The sequence below is a fragment of the Hyperoodon ampullatus genome (assembly GCF_949752795.1).
Source record: "Hyperoodon ampullatus genome assembly, chromosome: 2".
Classification (NCBI taxonomy): domain Eukaryota; kingdom Metazoa; phylum Chordata; class Mammalia; order Artiodactyla; family Ziphiidae; genus Hyperoodon; species Hyperoodon ampullatus.
The window spans coordinates 104,562,264-104,587,580 of record NC_136915.1 but is presented as its reverse complement, the minus strand read 5'-3'; the positions used below and the strand labels follow the sequence as shown (position 1 = coordinate 104,587,580).

Sequence of the window (25,317 nt, the reverse complement as noted above, 5' to 3'; positions counted from 1 at the left end):
AAAACACCAAACCCCCCCCCCAAAACAAAAAACAATTACTTGGGGGAAAATGTATGTATATATAAATATATATATACAATAAATATATATATACATTTCCCCAAGTATGTTTTAAATATATATATTTACCTATACATATACATTTCTCTTTTTAAATCATATATTCATTCATATATATTGTTGAAGGGAGATCCTTCCTATATCTGAACTATAGTGTGAAACAATAAATGTAAATCTGGCTTCCAGATGGGAAATTCAAGATGTGTAGAAATGCAGACATTCCTTCAAACAGATACTTCCTGTGCAAGGCCTTGTCCTGGCTGCTTTGTGGGCAATGTAAAGATCCCTCAAGCTCATGCATCCTAGGCAGCCCAGCCTCATGCTTCAGGTCAAGGTCACTGGAGTCAGAATTATCCTGGGCAACATAGTGGACCTCTCTGAGCCTCAATTCCCTTTCCTGTAAATATGGGGGTAATAATAACACCTCCCTTATGCATTGTGAGAGGACTAAATGAATGGCACAGGCAAAGGGCTTACCCCGGCTGGCAAGGAGAAGTACCCAGCACAGGTGAGCTATTAACGTTAGTGTGTAATGATAGGCACTTTGTGAAAGCAGAGGAGTTCAAAGCCAGAAAAGGAAAGCAAAATAGATTTTTTTTCAAATTTATTTTTTCTGGCCTTGTGGGATCTTAGTTCCCCGACCAGGGATCAAACCCAGGCCCTCGGCAGTGAGAGCATGGAGTCCTAACCACTGGACCACCAGGGAATTCCCAGGAAAACAAAATAGAACTGGCATTAGAAATTTAAATAGGATCTAAATGAATTTGCAAATTGATCTTCCCTGCTGAGGAAGGAGTTCAGTCTTTAAGCACTTTATGTAAAATGTATGTGTTACAAAGGCAGAATGAAGGCTAATGTCCACAAATAGGTTAATATATCTATATCTATTTATCTCTCTATTACATATATATAACTTGCTTCCAAATTTTGGGTATTAGACGCATAATTATACTTAATTTTTTTTCAAGTTAAAAATAGACTCATAACTAAAGTTTAGAAATTAGAGGGGAAATTATTACTCATAATCTCACTACTCAAATATAACCATTATGATTAGTTTCAACCAGCTTCAGTTTTTTTTTTTTTTTTAGCTGTGGTTTCCTTAGTTTACTGTGGTCATTACTGCCTCTCGGTAAGAAGTAACACACTCACCATGCAAGTGTAAGGTATACATGCATAGCAGTAGGGAGTACCCTCTTCTGTTTAAAACATTCACGGAGTGATAAAACTCTGCTCATACTTGAAGTAACGGTTTGAGTTTCAAAACCAAATGCTCAACAGGATCTTTAATAAATCTGTTAATAAACTTTTTTTATTCTATGTAAAAAGAAACAGGCTGGACTCCAGCCTGCACAAAGGATTATTTTTAGCTTGGGAAGACCAACTACTTGATAGGCTTGTGATCTGTGTGCCATGAAGCACACCTTTAGGTCTCTTTAGCAGAAATTCCTATGTCCTGAGTTTATGAAAGATTTACAGATCTGCTCCAGCAGAGACAGATACATGAAGTCGAGATTTAGCTCTGTGTAAATATGTAAACACGCCTACATAGTTTTTTCTGAATCCTAGCAAGTCAGAACAAATGTTTAGTGTCAAAATTACCACCAACACACTTCCTGGCTCGCCACTCTAGGCCAAAGCTGTGCGTCTTCACTCCCAGCAAATGGGGTGATGGAGAAGAGGATGGAAGGGGAATGCTTCTATCTTTGGAGAGGCCTCCAGTGAGCAAGTACAACAAGGATATCTTCATTTTTTGTTTGTTTTTGATTTTTGTTTTTGCAAAACCAAAAATTTGGGGCAATTCATTTTTCTAGACTTTGAATTTAATATCCAGCCCAGAGGATCCTAATATTACTTGTGGATTTATCAGTCTTCTCTCCACACAAAAAGCACTGATAATTCAAACACGTTTAAGGTCACCCAGCCTTCAGAAACTAAACAAGACCTGAGTGGCCTTCCAGATACTCAAACCCATTTGGATAGGCATCTCATGACATCATAGCAACATGCAGGCAATAGAGTCTGCCCAGTATCATTTACTTCTTCTTTTCTTACTCTGAGTCATGCTTTCGTGCAGAATTAAGACTTAGTATCAGTTTAAGGTAATAGAGAATTGATGAAAGACACCTAAAAGATGTCGCAGTAGTAGGAGGGGTAATGTGGGTGTTTATTTCCCAGGAAGGGGGCAAGTGTAAGCTCTTTCCTCTTAATCTACTCAAAACACACACACACACACACACACACACACACACACACACGCAACAAGGAGACAGAGGGCTTCATTGATACAGGTGTTCTCTGTTGAAAGAATACCCAATGGACAAAAATTAGAAATAACAGCAAATAGAATCAAAGAATCTAAGATGGCAAGAAGGTACTTAAGGACAGTCAAATTAGATGTCATTATCTTACAGTTGAAGAAGCTGAGATTTAGAGGTAAAGTACATAGTGTGTTGATGATCATGGCCCATTTAATGGCTCAGGAATAGGACTCAGGTCTTCAGCTGGTTTGGGTGCTTTCCTTTGTAGTACTCCACTCCACCTCAAAGTGATCTGATTGACACCTAACTTCAGGAGACCTCCCCCGCGTCCATGAAGGCATCCTGTACTCACAAAGGAGGGCATTTAAAAGCAGCCCAATCGTGTCTGGCCCCAACTTCACATACCTGCTGACTTCCTCAGGTGCACGTAGCTGTCTGGTGACTGTTTTTTCTGGAGCACCTGCCAGGAGCCCATCTGAGCTCTTGTCACCTCTGCCACGGCACATCGGTAGGCACCTTCATCCTCTGGACCCACAGAGAAGATCTTGAGAGAGAAAGCCTTGGGGCTTAACTTTGAAACCTGGAGCTGTCCTTGACTTGCTCTTTCTTGATAGTCTTTCTTCAGACGCAGAACTCCACCAGCATCAATGTGGGCCATTTCAACATCATTGAAGAACCAAGTGCCCTGAAGCTGTGGGTACTGGCCACCGCCCATGACCAGGCAAACCAGTTCTAAGGGTTTTCCTTCAGGAACCGTGCTCTCAGCCATGATGTTGACTTGAAAATCTCTCACTAGGAAACAAAAGCAAGGCAGATATATAGAGAGGCCACTGCATCTATCCTTTTAACACCAGAGAGAGATGCTACCTCCTGTTACAATAGTACAGGGATTGAATTTCAAGTGGGGGATCAGTTCTGAGGAGAAGGTAAGCCAAAGAAATGCCTAGAATTAAAAAATGCCCTTGACTACTCTTTAAATCACCAGAAAGAACAACATACATGATTTTCTGAATGCAATCCTATTAAGCAAGATGTATGCATAGATGTGTAAAGTACACAATAATGTATCTTTTTAAATAAAATATTTTATACTATGTTGAATCGATATAAATTGTGATTTCTTGCTCTCATTTTTGGCTGAGCATATCCAGTGGAATTTTCCAAAGTTAAAAGCGTATGTGATATATGGCAAGTCCACAGCTAACATCACACTTAACAGTAAAAAGCTGAAAGCTTTTCCTCTAAGATCAAGAATAAGACAAGGATGACCACTCTCACCACTTCTATTCAACATAGTATTGGAAGTCCTAGCCAGAGCAGTTAGACAGAAAAAGAAATTAAAGGCATCCAAATTGGAAAAAAGGAAATAAAACTGTCACTGTTGGCAGATGACATGATCCTACATATAGAAACCCAAAAAAACTCCACCAAAAGATGTTAAAACTAATAAAGAATTTCAGTAAAATTACAGGATACAAAATCAACATACAAAAAAAAAAAAAAGTCAGTTGCATCTCTATACACTAACAATGAACTATCTGAAAAAGAAATTAAGAAAAAAATCCCATTTACAATAGCATCAAAAGGAAGAAAATACTCAGGGATAAATTTAACCAAGGAGGTGAAAGACATGTACAATGAAAACTATAGAACACTGATGAAACTAACTGAAGAAGAAACAAATAAATGGAAAGATATCCCATGTTCATGGGTCGGAAGAATTAATATTGTTAAAATGTCCATACCATCCAAAGCAATCTACAGATTCATTGCAATCCCTATCAAAATTCTAATGGCATTTTAAAATAGACAAAAAGAATTCTAAAATTCATATGGAACCACAAAAGACGCTGAATAGCCAAAGAATTTTGAGCAAGAGCTGTAGGTATCACATTGCCTGATTTCAAAATACATTACAAAGCTACAGTAATCAAAACAATATGGTACTGGCATAAAGACATATAGACCAATGAAACAGAAAAGAGAACCCAAAAATAAACATGAATCTATGTCAATTAACCTCCAATAAGGGTGCCAAGAATACAAAACAGGGAAAAGATAGTCTCTTCAAATAAATGGTGTTGAATAAACTGGATATCCACATGCAGAAGAATGAAGTTGGACTCCTATCTCGTGCCATATTAAAAAAATAAACTCAAAATGGATCAAAGATTTAAACATAAGACCTGAAACTGAAAAACTACTAGAAGAAAACAGAAAGGGGAATTCCCTGGCAGTCCAGTGGTTAAGACTCTGCACTTCCACTGCATGGGGCACAGGTTCAGTCTCTGGTCAGGGAACTAAGATCCCACATGCCACATGGCGCAGCCAAAAAAAAAAAAAAGAAAAAAGAAAAAGAAAAGAAAATAGAAGGAAAACCTTCTTGACATTATTTTGGGCAATGATTTTCTGAATATGACCCCACAAGCACAGGCAACAAAAGTAAAAATAGATGGTGGGATTGCATCAAACTAAAAAGATTCTGCACACAAAAGAAACAATCAACAGAGTGAAGAGATAATCTACAAAATGGGAGAAAATATTTGCAAACCATGTATTTGAAAAAGGGTTACTAGCCAAAATGGATAAGAAACCCATATAAATTAATAGCAACAAAAAAACCCAAATAACTTAATATGAAGACGAACAAAGGATCTGAAGGGACATTTCTCAAAGGAAGACATACAAGTGACCAAAAATATGGAAAAAGATGCTCATCACTAATCATCAGGGAAATGCAAATTGAAGCCACAAGATATCACCTCACATCTCTTAGAATGGCAATTATCAAAAAGACGAAAGATAGCAAGTGTTGGTGAGGATGGAGAAGAAAAAGGAAATCTTGTACACTGTTAGTGTACAAGGAATGTCAATTGGTATGGCCATGATAGAAAATAATATGGAGGTTCCTCAAAAACTAAAAGTAGAACTACCATATAACCCAGCAATCCCACTTCCAGGTACATATCCAAAGGAAATGAAATCAGTATCTCAAAGAGATATCTGCACCCCTATGTTCATTATTCATAATAGCCAAGATATGAAAACAAACTAAGTGTCCATCAAAGGATAAATGTATGAAGAAAATGTGGTATGTATATATACAATGGAATATTATTCAGCCATGAAAAAAGGAAAATCTTGCCATTTTCAAAAACATGGATCAACCTGGAGGACATTTTGTTATGTGAAATAAGCCAGACACAGAAAGACAAATATTGTGGAAACTAAAAATTGACAAAATGAATACATAGAAGTGGAGAGTAGAATGGTGGTTACCAGGGGTTGGGGGAGTGGGGACAGTGGGGAGAAATTGGTCAAAGGGTACAAAGTTTCAGTTATGCAGGATGAATAAGTTCTGGAGATCTAATGTACAGCATGGTGACTACAGTTAGTAATACTGTGTGGTATTACTTGAAATTTGCTAAGAAGGATCTTAAGAATTCTCACCACATACACAACAAAACCATGTGAGGTGATGGGTATGTTAGTGAACTTGATTGTAGTCATTTCACAGTGCATACAGATATCAAAACATCATATTGTACACCTTAAACATATACAATTTTTATTGATCTAAATAAAAATTTTAAAATAAAGAGTTTTACATTTTTAAAAATTGTTTTCAAAGAGAGGGGAAAGAAGCACATGTGATGTGTCTCCAAAGGACTCCCTGAGTATAATTTGGACACGTAACACCATCAGGACAATTTTTAATAGAATAGAATAACACTCCTCCTAAAAAAAAAGAAAGAAAACTTCAATGATCCACTATTGGATCATTGCTTTTAGCAGGGATATATATGGTTATAGACGTCCTCCTACTGGACCAAATCCCATGTGGAGAGACCAGGAATCAAAATGGAGGCTTCCTGCTTGCTTTGGCGAAAGCGTCAATGGATCATGAAGAGTGACACCGTTCCAAGGAAACGGGGTAAGGTGGAAGGAGCAGTGACTAAGACAAGGCTTCACGTTGGAAATAGGCTACTCTGAGGCGCAGGTGTCTGTGGGGAGAGGGCCTTGGAGAGATACACCTGTCTTCCAACGCCAGCTCCAGCAGAGCGAGCTAAGGCAGAGCATTTAGCTGAGGCTCAGGGTCATGTTTCAAAAATGGGGACTTGACTAGTTGCCTCAGAGGGTGGTTGTTAGGACTAAATTAGATAATGTATTATAGATAAAGTGCTTACACAGAGCCTGGCAAGAATGGCAACAAAACTATTTCCATGCATGGCTGTGGAATCTACCTAACATTCAACAGATTTTATCCCATAGAAAACCTCCCGTGGACAGAGCCCCAAATCTGTCCTTCTTACTTATGCTTCCCAGATGACAAAAACAAAATTTACTCAAACTTTCTAATGATACTTTTGATCCAACAAAAGATTAGAAAAAAACAAAAAGAGAAAACTCCCTGGCGGTCCAGTGGTTAGGACTCCATGCTTTCACTGCCGAGGGTGCGGATTCGATCCCTGGTCGGGGAACTAAGATCCCACAAGCCACGTGGCACAGCCAAAAAAAAAAAAAAAAAAAAAAAAAGAAGAAAGATATCCCCCAAATACCCACTACTAGCTGTTAATGAATTTCCTGAGAAGATATTTACCTGCTGGCTGGACCCTCAGAGTTGTTTGATCTGTCTGCTTTTTTGTGATGGAAGTCCAGGTTTCATCAGGATCCTGAATCCATTCAGTTGCCTCACAGAACAGCTGGCCCTGATCTGAGGGCTGGAGCCTCCCTATGGACAGCCTGAAGGTAGTGACCCCAAGCTTGTCGAGACGCACGTCACCAGCTGCAAACCTCTCTGTATACAAGGGCCCAGGGAGCAACATGAAATCTTTGGAGAGGGAAATAATCTTGCTGGCTTGGCTTCTTTCTCCATCTTGCATCAGGTACCAGGTGACAGAGAGGTGAGTATGTTGAGCTGTGGCTTTGGATGACTCACAGGTAAGTTCCAATGGCTCACCTTCTTCCTTACTGAGAGTCTGGGAAGTCATGGCAGCAGAGAGGGTATCTGGAATGACTGGATGCAAAGGAATGATTGTAATTGACTGAGTACCTGTCAGACTAGCCTCCTTAGATGAAGATGGTGCCCTGACCCAACATCTGTACAGTATATACTTTGAGTTGTTTTTCCACCAGCCATATGCTTTCCCTATTGCCAACAGGAACATTGGCATCTATATACATACAGACTATGGAACTCAGCAAAGCTATTGGTTCACTGTTGTATTGACCCTGATTTTACATTTTTAGCATAGGCTGTAACCAATTTAGCTATTCAGACACAGAGGTTTTAAATGGGAAAAGCACTGGGAGCTAGAAGACTATATTCTGATCCTATATTTGTCCCTATTTGACTCCATGAATTGGAGGAAGTTACTTCACTTCCTTGGGCCTTCACCTGCTCCTTTATAAAATAAAGTTCTGAAATAATCTGTTATAATTTATCATTCAGAGCCAAAATGCAACCCTTACCAAAGTTTCAAAAACCATCCTACTACCCTACCATTCTTTCCTTCCTCAAAGGAAATCACACAGCCTAAGTTTATGTGAAAGCAACACTTAGATTCAAAAATGAATGTTTATTGAGCACCTAATCAGAGCTAACCACTGTGCTAGCGAGTGAGGTAAATGTTTTCTTCTCATGGAACTCAAGGTGAGGTCAGAGAGGGTCACGTAAGTAGCCAATTACCACATAAACTAGGTGAGTACTAATAACAGAGCATCAAGAAAGAACAAAGATGGGAATACTGCCTGAGACAGAATGGGTTTCACAGAAGAGGTAATACCTAAACTGGGTTCAGAAGTATATGTAGGAGTTTGCTAGGCTGAAAAGGGAGTAATAAGATATTCTAGGCAAAGGGACAAAAGGGTAATTTCAAATAATATGACCCTTGTCCCATAGGTAACTATGTTAGAGAATGGTAGTTTGAGAATAATTACTTTCAAGTTAATGACTTACTTCCTATGGTATTATATTAATTATATATAAACATATATTAAATATATTAATACTGGCTCCTCTATCAAGTTAATATTCTGCCTCTGAGAAGAGACATAACATGAGAACTCTCAAAGCTTTGTCTAATGCTGTGCTATTATCAACCTACAAATAGCTCTGGGCAAGGCCTAGGAAGACCACGTACTATCTAACTTTTCATGACAAAGTCGATTGGGAAAATGAATTAAGAGTTTTAGGAAATATGAGATACCTATTTGTGACAAACTCCAAAATATCCAGAGGGGTATGTGGGCTCTTTTGCCAAAACAAACAGCACAATATAAAGTCATGTCACATTGCAAGGTATCGTGTTGATGGAGAATCTGGCTTCTCAGGGGCTAGCTAGAAGAGGAGGGCACACAGCTTACCAATTAGATTCGTCTTTGCACTGTAACTCCCATAGTATTTTCCATCAGTGTTGGGTGTGTGACACTCGTACTCGCCGGAATCCTTCATCTGGAGCTTGGAGATGTGCAAAAAGACTGAGTTACCCTGGACCTTCTCCACATAGATTTCCCTACTTTGCACCCGCCGTGCATACACTGCATAAGAGAAGGTGGCATCCTTGGTGCTAATGATCTGGATTTCTTGGGTCGGGGCTCTCGGCAGGTAAACAGACCACTGGAAATGCTGCTCAGAAGGTCCCTGGTAGCCAGTTACTTTGCAGCCGATGCTGATGGGGTAACCTTCAGCTCTGAACAGTGGTCCTTTCTGAACTGTTACTTCTCTCTGGCCAGTGCTGAGCTTAGCTTGCAAGTAGGAGAAAGAAAGGGGAATAAAAATAGATTAGTGCTCCAGTTCCCAATGTGCCACATTATGTAGCTCCCTGTATTACAATTCTAGAAAATGAGATCGCAGGTTATTAGCTATAATCAACTCAAATGTTCAATACCTTCTTCAGGATGAGGAGCAGTGGAATGGCTTGATGAGTTAATTGTTCTTTTATAAGTTTAACTTCCATAGTAATCTCTAGTCTCTTAAAAAAAATGTTTAGCTTCATCAATGTAACACGACCACTTTCATAAAACATATCTGCTTATCTAAGTGCACCTGAAGTAAATACGATGTATAATAACTCACATTTTACATTATTTTATGGGAAAATTCCTCAATATACTTCCTCAAGCCTCCAATTCCTAGGTACCTGTCATCGAACTTTTCTCACAGAAATGATTGCTGGAGAGGTAGAGTTTATGGCACTGCTCCTGGTGCCATGCTTTTTCCTGCTGGTTGGTTGGAAATATCTGTAGCTCCAGGCCAGATGTGATGCAAGGCTAGCTAAAATTAACATCTGAAGAAGCAGCAGCACTTCCTCTCTATACCGTGGAGGGTTTTTCATTTTGTAATTTTTTAAAGAGCCACTACAGCTGTATTGAAAATCTTCATAAAAAATGACTGTCAAGTCCAACAGGATCTGGGATCAGATTTAGTTTAGTCATTCTCTTACCCAGAGTTTTCAGTTGGGACCACTATGGAATGTCTCCTGTTGGGACAAATCTCAAGTATTAGGTTTAAAGGAGAAAATCTTATTCAATGGTAACATTTCCTTTGACATACACCTTTTCAAAATCAAGACTTTTTTAGAAATTAAAAGGTATGTATTTATTTATTATGTTAATATTAAAGCCTAGTTTATTTTGTGTAACAGTAAGAACAAAGAACAAATGACACAGATGCCACAGGGTGAGCTAGATCTTTCACTCGGGGCCTAGGGCTCAGTGGAAAGACATCAGAAGAGTCCAACAGGGAGCAATTGCTGGTATTACAGAATTAACAGAATAGAGTTCATAAGTAGGCATGGAAGAAGCAGAGCATCTGCTGAATTTTGTGAATCCACAAGGACAAAGAGTAAAGGAGACCAGAGTGAAAAAAAAGTGAGAGAGGGGAAAATGACATTACAGAGACCATGAGTATAGGCTGAGTATAGGCTGAGTATAGGCTGAGTATTTAGAATGTATAGGCTGAGTATTTAGAATGACGACAATTCTGATAGGAGGGGACCTGCAAAAAAATAGGGAGAAAGGGTAAGAGGTCACCTGATGCAGTCAACTAAAAATTGCATATGGATACAATCAATGCAAAACTGGAAAACAAACATCCAATCAGTCAACCAATCACGCAAATTTCCAGTAATCATTTAAAATATACTAATTTATTCATTAATCCCAGTTAATGTGATATATATATATTATGCTCTTTTTGTAATAAGCACTTAGGAATAGAAGTTAGACCATATGAGAAAAAAATTTTAATTTTTTTTCAAAACAGATGACTTTTTATTGAAGTACAGTTGATTTACAATATTGTGTTAGTTTTGGGTGTACAGCAAAGTGATTCAGTTACACACATATATATATTCTTTTTCAGATCCTTTTCTATTATAGGTTATTACAATATATTGAATATAGTTCCCCATGCCATATAGTAGTAAAATTGTAAAATATTATTTACCAAAAAATTGTACTACAAAGGTAATTTAAAACATTGTCAGCAATGCTAGCCAGTCTTAGATATACATCTTAGAGAAATGTGAGCACTGCACCAGGCTACACGTGAAAAAGTATCCACAGCAGCAGTGTTCATTACAGCCCCCAAACTAGAGACCATTCATATGTCCATCAGCAGTAGAACAGGCAGACTGTGGTACATTCATAAAATGGAATCTTATACAGAAATGAAAGTGAGTGAATTGCAACTGGTTGCAGAAACGTGGATCACTGTGTTTAATGAAAGATGCTGAATGAACACTTTAGAATATTTTTGACTATACTCTCCATAAAATTTAAAGAAAGGCAAAAGGGCTTCCCTGGTGGCGCAGTGGTTGAGAGTCCACCTGCCGATGCAGGGGACGCGGGTTTGTGCCCCGGTCCGGGAAGATCCCACATGCTGCGGAGAGGCTGGGCCCGTGAGCCATGGCCGCTGAGCCTGTGCTCCGCAACGGGAGAGGCCACGACAGTGAGAGGCCCGCGTACCTCAAAAAAAAAAAAAAAAGGCAGAAAAACCACACTGTATTGTTTAGTGATGCAAACCTAACGGGTAAAACTATTTTTAAAAAAAGCTAGGAAGTAGGTATCACGAAAGTCAGGAAAGTGATTGTGTGTGTGTGTGTCTGGATGGGACGTGTGGCAAGGTGGGTGGGTGCTTCTAGGGTCCTAGCAATGTTCTATTTCTTGACCTGCATAGTGATTACATGGTTTTTACTTTTTATTTATTAGTTAAATTGCACATTTATGCTTTATTAACTTTTCTTATATGTTATATTTCAAGACAAAAATGTTTTTAAAAATACGATTTCTGAGGTACCACTAAGATGTTTATGTCAGGACATGTTTCCACAATGTTAGTTTTGGTGTCTAGGCAACACTTAACATTTTTTGTTTGTTTGTTTCTTCGGTACACAGGCCTCTCACTGTTGTGGCCTCTCCCGTTGCGGAGCACAGGCTCCGGACGCGCAGGCTCAGCGGCCATGGCTCACGGGCCCAGCCGCTCCGCGGCACGTGGGATCCTCCCGGACCGGGGCACGAACCCGTGTCCCCTGCATCGGCAGGCGGACTCTCAACCACTGCGCCACCAGGGAAGCCCAACACTTAACATTCTTTATGACTTTTCAGAGAGATGGTACCACATGTGAAACATTTTATTTTGAAAACTAGCACTTCATTTTCTACTGCTTCGCCTACTAATTCAATAAATATTTGTTCAACCACTTATAGTGTTTCTGATGCTTCAAGGACTAAGATATGAAGATGAGTTTGGGATAGTCTCTGACTTCTTGATTTTACAGTTTAGTCAAGTAGGGTGGTAGTCATCTGTCCTGGAAAGAAATATGATAAAAGCACTTTGAGGAATTTGAAGGAAGGAGAGATTACATTTTGGGGGAGGGAAATAGGTAAGGTATATGGAAGATATAGTATTCAAAATGGACTTTGGAGAAGGTTATGACAATTTAAGTGGAGAGACAGGGCCTTTTACGTGGAGGAGATTTCATGAAAAGACTGTATAAGTAGTAATCAAAAGAATTGTTCAGGAAATAGAGAGTAATCAGTTGGATTAGGGGGAGGGTTACATGAAGATTAATAGAAAGAGGTAAGACTGGGTAGGAATTTTGAGTCCAAAGCATGAAGGGCTTGACTATCCTGTTTAAAAGTTTGGACTTGATTGATTAGGCAATGGGGAACCCACTGAAAGTATTTGAAAGGTCTTAGTAAAATTAACCTGACAGTGTGTAGGATGATGGAGTTAGAAGTAGACACCAGGTAATGATAGTAGCCCAGGAGAGCAGTGATGAAGGCAATAGAAATGGAAAGAAAGTGGCTATAATTTAAGAGCCACTGTGGAGATAAGATCTATAGAGTTTTTCAGTGTCTTAGATGCTTGGAGGTAGAAGGGGTAGATGGAGGGATGGAAGGCAGGAGGAAATCAAAGATGATACCAGGTTTTGTAAGGGTGACTGGGAGTAATGGCACTGTTAACAGGAATAAGGATATCAGGAAAAGGTACTGTTGTGTGTTCGAAGGTGAAGGAGAAGATGGTGCATTTAATTTTGGAAATACTAAATTAGAGTGCCATGGAATAAACAGGAAGGAAATCCAGCAAACATTTGGAAATAATATTTAAATATATGTCTATATCTGTAGCTATATCTATCTATCTATACTTTAAAATCTACTCAACCCTTTGAAAATATTTGTAATCCAGCCCTCTTAAGAACTCTGAGATGTTCCCATATTTAGCAATGTCAAGGTTGTAAATGGTGCAGCCAGAACTGAACTTTGATTTACACATGTCAAATTCCTGGCTGTGTCCATTGTTTCCTCACTGCTTCCTGTAAATGCTTGTTCGTAACTAGGGAGAGTTCTGGGCTGTAGATGCAGATTAGGTCAGTTACATGTAAGCACTGGGAAGTGTTAGGGAATGTAAGGAGAGGGCTGAAGAGAGATTATGAGAGGATCTCTCTATTTAGGGGATAGGATGAGGAACAAAACCTACAGAAGGAAGAGTCAGGGAGGGAAGAATCAGGTGGGAGGGTTGCAAGGACACAGTAGCTTGAAAACCAAAGGAGCAAAACAGTCCAAGCAGAAAGAGCTTGTCAGCACTGCTGAATGCCGCTGAGAGGGTAAGGACTCTAAAGGCAGACGAAAGTCTTTTTAGTTTGATGAGGAGGAGGTCAGTGGAAATCTTTGTAAAAGAGATTGCCATAGAGCAGAAGCAGAGTATTTCAAGGGTAAGAAGCAACTGCAAGAAGCATAAACTACTTCAAGAAGCGTCATGGAGAAGGGAAAGAGAAGAATAGGGCGGCGGTTAGAAAGAGTAGATGGACGGGGCAGAGCAGTGAGGGAGGATGGGCACGGGTACCTCTACATGTCTATGGGCAGAGGAGCTGTAGAGGAGAGACATGGATGAAGCCAGAGAGAGGATGATGAATGGCATAAGGTGCTAGTAGAGGCACGAGGCCAAGAACATGATTGGGAGGGAACTCAGAAAAGCGAAAGAAACAGTGTGAAGGTTTAGTAGATATTGTGGAGGTAAAAAGGAATGACTGACAGAGGCCAATTCAAATGGCCATGCATGGGGAATCATACATACACTGAAGCATCTTATTATAAATCTGTTTTCTGTGGGATGTTATACATATCTCTCCTCCTAAAGAGTGAAATACCTCAGAGGACTGACCCGTTGCTTTCTCTTTTAATAGACAGAGGGTTAGGTACCTCTGCACAGCAGGTCAGATTTTTGTTGACTAATGGACACAGAGCTTGGCATTGACATGCTTCATTGGAGTCACATTTTTGTAACACGAAGAATTTCCTAATGGTGTTGGCTTTTTCCAAAAGCATTACTGGGATTGCCAAATTTTCTATTTCAGTATTATTTGAATGGAAGCTATTTGACCTACATAAAATGTGGCCAACACCTGGCCACTTTTGATACACAAAAACAGCAACTTCAAATGCTTCCACCTTATACAAAACCTAGCTGGAGAACATCAAACACAACAAGCGACTTCTCTTTCTTTACCCACATAAAATCCCTTTTTGCTTGGAGGCTGAGAATGCTTCCATCCATAATTCAGTGGATTTTCTTTTTTTGTATGAATGCAGCCCCAGTAAGACAAACAGTAGCCCCTCCCCAGGACCCTCCCATGTTAATGACTTTTATTTGTAGGGCAGCTATTCAGGGTGAGGGGTGACAGACCAAGCAGACAAAGCTAAGTCTAAGAGCTCATTTATCCATGACATTAACCTCATCTGGCCCCATATTCTAACAGGATTCATCAGCCTTTATATATTTATTTAAAAAATTAATTAGGACAAAGTATACATTTGCTAAACAATGCAATTAGTCAGTTGATCATCCATCATTTAATTAATTTCCTTCATTTTTCCCTCTGTATTTGTAATGACAAATAGGCTTCCAAATTTTTTTTCAAGTTACTTCCTGATATATATGTTTTTCACATAAAAACTGTGGCTCTACACAAAATTTGTGCTTAGGAAGAGTTTAAATTTAGAAGAAATAATTATATAACCCAGTTTAGGTAATGGTTTAAATGGGGTATGGAAAGGCTCGAAGCTTCCCCTTTTTGAACCTTGGTTATTACTTTCATTTTCCCAGGCCTTTCATCTTACTCACTAGGAAAAAAAAAAAAAAAAAAGACAAAGAGAGAATTTGCAGTTGTCTGACTTATTGCACAATGTAAGCCCAGTTTCCCCATACACAAGCCAAACACACGGTTCACAGACACAAAGCACAGACACTTGAGAATCACACTCAGACACCTGAACAGGACACCAGCCAACAGTCCCCAAAGGGTCCCACCAGTGAACCTAGTCATTACCGTCTGCCAAGCCAGTCTAGTGGGCATTGATTACCCAGCAACTGGTCCCAGTAACCTCCTGCAGGCCACCTCTCACCCCAGCAGGCCCCATATCTGATCTTTACCTTACACTACCCAATGTCTTTTGAGACATGAACCCAATTCAACTCAAGCCAACGTTTATTAAGCACCCCTTTGAGCTGAATGCTGCACCCTTTTCGTGTATTAGCCACAGCCTTGGTCACACTGATTCTAAGCTCTTTTAGTTCCCCTATTGTCCAAGTCCCTTCACTAACTCCATCCAGTCTCTTTAAAGCAGAACTTTTTAACTTGGGTCCACATGGGGGATGAAAAGATTCATAAACTTGGGTGGGAAAAAAACCTACCTCTTTATTTTCACTAATCTTAATGGAAATTTAGCATTTTCTTCAGTCATGAATGTAGACAACAAACCATAGATATTTTCACATCACACTACATCTATTGCAGATATCCTGAAATATTGTTCATACTCATTACGACTTTGAAGTTTGGTGGTTAATAGACCACCTCCAGATCTTATTATGTAATACATAAATAATGAACCAAACAAATGACTACATCAAAATTTACTTTAAAATATTTCAATAACCCTATTTCAATATGATTGATTTTCCCTATCATCTTATACATTTTAATTCACACATTTAAAAATTATTCTAAGTTGGGGCCTATGGGCTTCACCAGATGCTAAGAGAACCCATAGCACTAAAAAGTACCTGCCACCTGCTCTGTCTGCTCTGAAACTATTTCATTCCTTCCCCAGTTCATCTGTTCACCCATCTCCCCCCAAATTTCCCCTTTTGCCATCCTGTTCAACCATGTACAAATGCCCCTGGGCCGGCTGAGGTCCTTCCACTTGCCCCTCAGCAGAGCCAAGTGAATCTTCCTGCCCCTTTCTCAGGCTCTTAGTAGTCAATTCCCACTTCAGCTCACAGATGAAGTCCAGAACCTTCTTTTAGGTTAGCCTAAAGCTCCTAAGTGCTCTCATGACACTTCCTTCCATCCGGCCACATCCCCAAGGCACCTTTATCTAGACAAGTTCTAACATCAGGCATCACCTCTCAGTCTGAGGAGTTAAGCCTCTTCCCATCTCCAGGGATGAGTTAGCCCAAGAACATAAGGTGAAGGCAGGGCCAGCAAAATCAGCAGCTCTGGCCACACACATACAAATGTAAAAACCAGTGGGATCAGATTCATGGGACTCAACCTAACATTGCACCTCCTGGAACTCAAGGACGTCTAGGTAGCCAAGAACATCATCAAAAGTCAAAAATGATTGCCAACACCAGAGATGTGTGGCATGGTTTTTCCTGTAGAGACCAAATTGTCCCATTTTATCATCCAACAGTCTCCGTTTGACTAGCTCCTTGACAACACACAGTAACCTACAGAATTACGACACTTACTCAGAAAGAGAAAAAAAGATGCCACTTGTGAGAAGCGTGCCATTTGGACCAGTAGAGACCTTTCCTGGTGGTGTCACTGAAGTTGCTCAGACGCCGAGTGACAAATGTTGCGCTCTCACTACAAAGATAAAGAGGAAGTAATAGTGCAGTTTCCAGCCCACTGAGAAACAGAGACAGCTTACAAAGAGCAATACAGTTTGTTTTATATGGCTCTTTGCTAATCATTCAAATTTACCTACTTATGAAGTTATCTTCATGGGTAGGTAAACATACATAATAAAAATAAGAAAAGATGAGCCTCCTCCTGGTTAAATACATATCATTAGGTAATGATAAGGGAATTTAAGTAAACAGAATAAATAAAGAATCAAGCAGCAATTTTCTCTTCTTAGCCCTTGCCTCACCTCCCATCTTGGCAGAGGAAAGGACTGAGAAACGAGAGAAGCGCCCCTAGAAGACATGAACCTGGGGAGACAGGCGGTGACGGTGACGATAACACACTCTAGGTGGGTGTCCTGGGTCTGCACAGACTGTATTTTTAATAATTGATCTTAGAACAGTTAATTAATCTTTTCTAACCCTCATCGACAAAATGCAGATACTAACAGTATGTGCCCCCATAAGATTGCTGTGAGAATTGAATGAACTAATTCACTGAAAGCACTTAGAACAACATATAGTACATAGAAAGTGCTCAATGCATATCAGCGACATTTAAGGGAATCTTCATCTGCCCAGTGTGGGCCTGGGCACCAAGGATGGCGGGGGAGTGACTTCGCGGACTAGGATTAAGTTAGCCTGGCACTGAACACAGAACATACACGGGACGAGCTTACTGAGGACGTTAGTCCCCCAGCCCGAGCCTCCATTTAGATGGGTCACTAACAGCCTAGTCTGCTTCAGGCCACAGTTACAGCAGATCCCTGTTCCATCCGCCTATCCAACAATTTTTTTTAATCTTCTGGGTGCCATTGTAAGTGCTGCACATACGAAGCCTTTGTTCTCAGGAAACTTCCGTTTATTCAGATAACCACAAGGTAATTTTGCAAGCACAACAATCAATGGGGCACCTAAAGGGAGTGGGGGGAAGTGAGTCGGTGGGAGGGAGGGTCAAGATCGGCTGGGCCACATGAGACAACCAGGGAGGAAGGGGGGCCGAGGTGCAGTTGGGGAGAAACAGTCCAGCATGGATAATGACACACCAGCTGTGCCCTCCTTTTGGAGTAAAGTTTGAGGCTGGTGTGAAGGGAGAAGAAGGTGCATTCAGAAAAGGCTGGTTTTCTTTAGGTCCTTGGAGATCTGGTATGATTCCAATAGGCAGAGAAGAGAGAAGAAAGGACATTCCACTAGGGAGAAATGAAATGTATAAAGGTACTGAGGCAGGGATATACAGGCTGTATTTAGGGAACAATTAAAGGGCAGTTTACCTAGAATGGCAATTTCAAACTACCTCTCCAGGCCATTAACCATAATATCAGTGGGGCTTGAAGTACAAGAATTTTTTCACCATTGCAGTTGGAGAAGACATGGGTCACCCCCCAGGCACCAAAATTTACTGTATCGGTTAGTTATTGCTGTATAACAAATAGAAAACTTTGGTGGCATACAACAGTAAAGATTTATTTTTGTTCACAAGCTTATGGGGTCAGCTGATGGGAGCTGGATGGTCTAGGATGGCCTTAGCTTGGATCCCTCTCACAGCCCTCGAATAGGCTAGCCTGGGCACATTTTCACAGTGATGTCAGGGGTCCAAAAGGACTAGGGGAAACACAGCAGTACTTTTTAAAGCTTCTACTTGCATCATGATTGCATGTCTTCTACAAGCATCCCTCAGATGAAAGCAAGACACATGGCCAAGTCCAAAAGCAAGAGATGGGTTAATGGACTCCATCTCTTTAGTGAAGGGAACGGCAAAGTGGCAAGGCAAAAGGAGAGGTAGAGAATGGGGGCCATCAATGCAATCAATCTGCTATGTGCACTGAAAAGAGAATTATTTTAGAAATAAGCATCGACCACAGAGACAATAATTGGTAATAATACAGAGGATGCTGTATTCCTGAAATACATACAACTAAGTAAATGCTATGCAAGTTCTCATTCTTGGCTGTTGCCAATTTTTTTTTCTTTCTATTTTAGTGGCTCCATTTCTGCCAGAATTTAACATTGACAGGGTGATGTCGCTTCTTTTCTGGAGGGAAAAAAAAGCTTTCTGTTATCAAGGGGAAAAGAAAAAAAGAGGAAGAAAGAAAAAAATAGAGCCAGTGAGAGAGACAGTTATTCTATTACCTTGGGAACCACTGCAGTGCATTGAATTTTATCAGTTGAAAGGAATGTAAAAATAGAGTTCCTGATTCAGATGGAGGGAGAAGGCCAGTGCTGGACAAAGCAACACAAGGATGTACTAAAGAAAAAATTCCTTTCTTAAGTTCCTAGAAGATGAATGAAAAGTGATGTACTTTTTTCAGGTTTGACATGCTCAAATATTAATTCCATAAAATTATAGAAATTGCAAGTATCGTGGATTCCTAGCCGAAGCATTCAGGCCCAAGAAATATTTAAATGGGTACCTTTTACATGTCAGGTTCTGTGCAAGGCATTTTCACATATGCACTGTTATAGAATAACTCACATCACTATGTGATAGGTATTACTAATACCATTTTACAGATGAGAAAACTGAGGCTCAGAGGAATCAACTAACCTAGCCAAGATTGTATGGCTAGGAAATGGGTGCATTCTATGGCTGCCTTCTTATTTGTGGCTCAGTGCTCTATTAGCTGGCCATTCGCAAGCTTTCAGAAGGCAGAATATATAGGACAGTGAGTGACTAGAGGACAGAAAAGAAAACCCCGAAGGGGTCAGCAGGAAGCTGATCAGGATTTTGTCCCTTTTTCTATCTGAGCTCCTATAATTCAGGTCAAAGTGATCGATACCCCACAGGTGTGGGACTTGCCAAGGTGTAAGGAAGCCCTGGGGCTAAGCCTCGTTCCTCTATGTATGGAACACCAAGCAGTGACACCACAGGAAGGGATCACAGAGAGCTCAGTCAATCCCTCATAGAACAGTGGAAGAAACGGCGGCCTCAAGCGGGCCTGGTTACAACTTGGCCCACCAAGTTGTACTTCCCACCAGCCTGGCTGTACCAGGAGCTGACAGTTAGTTAACCAAGGCTAAGAGCTTTTCCAGGTGTGTGGTAACTCCTCCTGTCTGTGGGGAAAAGCCTGAACTAGATTCCTGTGGGCAGAGGCAAAGGCCAGGGCATGGGAAGAGGGGTGGAGGAGGAGATGGGAACTAGAGGATGGTGGCAGCAGAGAAAGAGCAACAGAGGGGATTCCCGGGCCATTTGCTCTTTCCAAATACTCCCTTGGGAAGAGCTACTTCTTAAATTCCCTATTAGGGAGTAGCTGACAACGAACTCTGATTTTAAAAAAAGGAAGGGAGGGCTCAGAATAGGCTCCAAAGAAAAGAAGAAAGGAGAATAGGAAGTTCACTTTACCTGGGCTTCGGGTATGGGTGAACCCCTGAGACACAGTTGCCCCTTCATGGCTTCCTTGGCCCATAAAGCAGCTCAGGTGCCTCCTACCCTATTAAATAGCCACATTTTCACCCTAGTTTCAAACAGCCTCCTCTTCCTTCCCTTCTTCAAATGTGTGACAGTTTCCCGGTGTTCTGCATTCTGCTTGATTTTCTAACTTGCTGGCACTTCGGCCCACCACGATCTGGGCTCTCGGCTCCACCCAAACATCCAAGGTCACAGCAGTGGACACTGCTCAGCTCTCCCTTGACTTGGTCCTTCTGTGGCACAAGGTAGGACTGACCATTGGCAAATCTGCCTGGAATTCTTTCCTCCCATCTCTGATACCACGCTCTGGCCGGGATTTTCTCTCTCCCCTTTGGAAGTTCCTTCTTAGTCATCTTCTCGGTGGACCCCTTCTCCAGGCTTCTGTCATCAGTCCTTTGCTCCCCTCGCTGCTTCTGCCTCTCATGCCCCACCTGTATAAGGACAATCACCAATCTGTCTCCACCCCCAACTTCTCCCTTAAGCTCCAGGCCAATTGTCTAGCTGTGTCGAACATTTCCACTTGAAGGTCCTGCAGAAAACTTAAACTTGCGTCCAAAGCTGAGATCATTGTTTTCTTCTTCACTGGTATTTTCCAATGTGGTGACTGCACCAGCATCCACCCAGACCCATGGTTGGCCTCCACACTCCATATCTAGTTATAAAGTCCTATCAGTTTTTCCTAAAATCCTTAATGAATTCATTCTACCTGCTGCTGTCGCAATTGAGAGCTGCAATTTTTCACCTGGATTAACACAGTTCAGTTCATCTTCCAACCTTGTCTGCACCCGGCCCCTTCCACCAGAGTAATCTAAAGTGCAAAGAGAGCCATGCACTGTCCTGATTAAGGGTATTCAATGGCTCCCCCAAACTTCTAGACGATCAAGTCCAAACTCCTTGACTTGACCTCTACGAGCTGACCCTTGAGATCTCTCTCCTACCACCTCACCCTTCAGACACAGAACCTCTGTATTTCTCTAAACGTATCTTACCATCCTCTCTAACTTTGTATATGCTATCCCCTCTGCTTAGAGCCCCCTCTACCTGGTATATGCCTATTCATTAAAAAAATTTTAAATATAGGTTTGCATCTCCTATGCGAAACCTTTCTTGACACCTTAGAAAGTTCACCATTCCCTCCTCTCTCTCTGTCAGTAAGCTCCTATAATTTTACTTACTATACGTAATAAAAGGAATTATTTACATGCCTCCCTCTCCTGCAAGACCATGAATTTCCTAAGGGCAGGGGCCAGTTCTTACTCATCTTTCTATCTCTTCAAAAAATACTGAATGGCTAAAATAGTCAGGCACTGTAGCTGGTATAGTGATTTAGAACATGTACAGACTTTGGAGTCAGAAAGACCTGCATTCAAATCTTGAGCAAATTAGTTTCTTTAAGTCTCAATTTCCTCATCTATAAGAATAGGGACAGTAACAGTAGAAACTCATAATTAGAGCTGTTAGTTGATCAATTAACAGAAAAGTCAGGTGAAGACAGGAATCATAAAAAGACACTTATATTTCTTAACAGTTTTATTTTCACTTCAATCATATACATATATATTTGTTCACCGATCTTTAACACAGGCCCAGTTCTCTCCTTTGAGTATAGGTCTGTTGTCTGGAGTCTTCTCACTTTTTTGCATAAACCAAATCTATGTCTTTTGCTACAACTTTCAGGTTTGTTTTATTTTTTATTTTTGCGGTACACGGGCCTCTCACTGTTGTGGCCTCTCCCGTTGCGGAGCACAGGCTCCGGACGCGCAGGCTCAGCAGCCATGGCTCACGGGCCTAGCCGCTCCGCGGCATGTGGGATCTTCCCGGACCGGGGCACGAACCCGTGTCCCCTGCATCGGCAGGCGGACTCTCAACCACTGCGCCACCAGGGAAGCCCAGTTTTATTTTTTATTTTATTTTTTAAAGGCTTTATTGAATTTGTTATGATTTTGCTTCTGTTTACGTGTATTTATATTTTCTGAATGAAAACTGTGGTGTGTGCTTCGGTGAATGGAATTTCAGGCTCTCCCTGTGCACAGCCAGTGGGCAAAGGTCACCTTAAATGACTTTTTCCTCCCATTTGTCTGTTGATCCCCAAACCAATTGCTTTTTCCAGTTGCTTCCCGGGTGCCTGTACATAGTTTGTCTTTGTATCAGAGCACTCTCCTGTGTTCTGCTTTAACAGACAACGGCTGTATGAGGAAGACAGTATAAACAGAATACAAATTAAACTGGATTTCTATGGCCTAGGTTTTGTACATACAGAAAACTGCATGGTATTTAAATTATTGTTCGTCTCCAATGATGTATGCAGTTTCTTTAAAAACAACCCCCCAAAAAAGTCTTAAAAAAAAACATTGCTTCTGTTTTATGTTTTGGTTTTTCTGCCGTGAGGCATGTGGGATCTTAGCTCCCTGACCAGGGATTGAACCCACACCCCCTGCATTGGAAGGTGAAGTCTTAACTACTGGACTGCCAGGGAAGTCCCCCAACTTTCAGGTCTGATTTCTTTAAAATGGAGTAAGAATTTTAAAAACACTTGTGAAGCCAATGGAGTAGAGATCCTCCCACGTTTTTATGATTTGTCTCCCCTCAATCTTTTGTAGTTGTTTTGCCTGGACCTAAACTGATAGCATTTAAAAAAAAAAAAGCAATTTGCCTCTATCTAGTCTTTCCAGAGAATTCATCTTATTGTATCAACACCTCTTTCTTTGGCACTCATATTTCATTGGTTTACATATTATTCAATGAAATGATATAATCATAGTAACCAGTACTGGTGGCACAAATAGGCTGGAGAATAAACAGAGAGGACTCAGATGAGCATCACCCCCCCGCCCCCCAACCCCAGTGGAGCTGAGCCACCCAGGTGTATAAGCCCCCAAGCAGTGAGTCTATTAATCATGTCATTTTGTTTCCGGTTTTTGATGCTTTGACACTTAGGACCTTGCTGATCCCGGAGAGACTCCCCCTCCCACGGCTGGCCAGTTCCTAGAGAAAGGAAATCATTCCAATTTGTCTGTAAGCACGCCTTCCATGTGCAAACCAACCAATCTGGAGTCCACACACCCTCCACCTCCTCCATCAGGCTCTCACGCTCAGGACCACTGTTCCCTGCTCTGATCACCCCAAGGCCAGGAACCAGATGTGTTGGCAGGGTGGGGGAGAGGGGAATAGCTGGTGTATGAAGAATACGTGGATTATGACCTGCTGAACGAGGAGGCACCAGCCACCCACATGGGGTCAGCAAGTGGCTCCCTCAGCATCTGAACTCCCACCCGGAGGAAGTGAAACCCCCGGGTCATTCTGATTGAAGGTGCGATTTCAATAAACTCACACAAAGTCAAGTCACAAGATTTGTTACTTACAGATCCCAGAAACCAGGGTCGGGGGTGCCAATGAGCAGGGGGAAGGGCAGTGCTCCGACGTCCCAGGTGTCCAGCAAGCAGGAGATGAAGAGCAGGGTAACAAGCACCTATTACTTATAAGATGGTTGGGGCAGAGGCTGCAGGCTCAACTCAAAATGGTTATTTTAAAAGGTGCCCCAGGAAAAGCAAAGTGGGAACTTGGGGTGGGAATCCTAAGCTCAGGTCCTCATCTAAATGTCCAGGCTCTGGCTGGGAGCAGGGCTATTATACTGTAAAGTCCTAGGCAGCAACTCAAAATAGCTGTTTTCTCATCACACCAGATAACTAGGGATATTCCCTATGCCCCAGAACCTGCTGAAATTATCCAAACTAGTCAATCCTAAGCCCGCTTACCCTGACTTGCCCATTCCTTCCTGTGAAAACCCCAACAAAGGCTATTGCCCATGCTTCTCCCTTGCTCCCTCTGCTGCCTGAGGGACCTGGTGCTTTCCCGTGTGGCCCCCTTGTGTGTGGCATGACCCTCCCTCTTGGGATCTGTGAGTGTAACAAACTCTATTCAATGGCAGTCATCTCCTGATCTGCTGGCCCTGCCTCACCTAAATAATAATAAAACCTGTATTTTTTTTTTTTTTTTTTTACGGTATGCGGGCCTCTCGCTGTTGTGACCTCTCCCGTTGCAGAGCACAGGCTCCAGACGCGCAGGCTCAGAGGCCATGGCTCACGGGCCCAGCCACTCCGTGGCATGTGGGATCTTCCCGGACTGGGGCACGAACCCACGTCCCCTGCAACGGCAGGCGGACTCCCAACCACTGCGCCACCAGGGAAGCCCAAAAGCACTGTTTTTATATAATACGGGGACTAGCACCTTCTGGACTAGTTTGGCTCCAGACTGGGTCATGAGTCAGAAAAGCCGTTCTGTCCCAGGCACAATGCGGTCACAGAACTTGGGTGTGTTTCCTCATCTGCAGAGAGGAACAACCTCTAACTTCTCTCTTTCCTGACCGGCGTCCTATAAGGTCATGGGAATTCATGGAAAGACCAAGAGACCATCCATCAGCAACAGGATCCTAGCCCTCACCTTTCCACTTGGTGGGAATCTCAATATTGATCCTGTTAAATCCATTTCTTCTTTTATCTTTGGTGAATATCTACAGTGATTTCACAGGATTCCAAGAGATCAGAAGGTGCCCGAGTTGCAACCGGAATTCAGTCACAGTTCCTCATGCGGAGGAGATAAAAGGGTAACAGAGGCGGAGATCAAGTGCCTCACACAACTTCAATTTAAATTAAACTTCCTTTAATGAAATAAAAAACAAATGGTGCATTGCATAATATTTTGTGGTCACAGTATAAAACAATACAATTAGTTCATATAACATTGGATATGGACAAAAATACACAGGACCCTTTCTTTGTCTACGTAAAATTCAGCAGATCCATATGTGCCACACTAAAAAAGAAAGAAAGTCAACTTTTTTCTCCTAGTTATCTGCACACAATATTTATCACTGAGAATTTGGTCAAACAGCGGAGGAGAACTTACCCAAATCCCAGTTCCCTTCTTCCTCTGTTGTCATCGGTGAAGCTAAAAAAAGTTTCTGAAAGTAGCAAGTTGTGTAGTATTGCTTATTATTCCTGCTAGAGAGGCTCAGTCTTTGGCTCACAGATGTCAGTGACAAAATCATGGCTGCAGGCAGTCTGCAAAGCAAGAAGCAAGAGCCACCAGGGAAAACAGACAAGGGTCTGGGCAGGAGGGGCCACCTTTACGAGGATCTTAGGGAAAGCCACGTGGATAGGAGGGGAGAAAAC

General features: G+C 41.5%; 1 protein-coding gene across 1 annotated transcript in view; it reads right to left on the bottom strand.

Moving 5' to 3' along the window:
• Positions 1-16,627, bottom strand: part of CD101 (CD101 molecule) — a gene marked incomplete at both ends in the record, with an annotated part of 39,311 nt that extends 22,684 nt beyond the window's left edge. Inside the window, 4 exons of the mRNA XM_079721617.1 lie at positions 2,727-3,113; positions 6,922-7,338; positions 8,688-9,068; positions 16,585-16,627. Coding sequence (XP_079577743.1) covers positions 2,727-3,113; positions 6,922-7,338; positions 8,688-9,068; positions 16,585-16,627 — 1,228 coding nt within the window. The remainder of the gene's footprint in view (positions 1-2,726; positions 3,114-6,921; positions 7,339-8,687; positions 9,069-16,584) is intronic.
• Between the last annotated feature and the right edge of the window lie 8,690 nt (positions 16,628-25,317).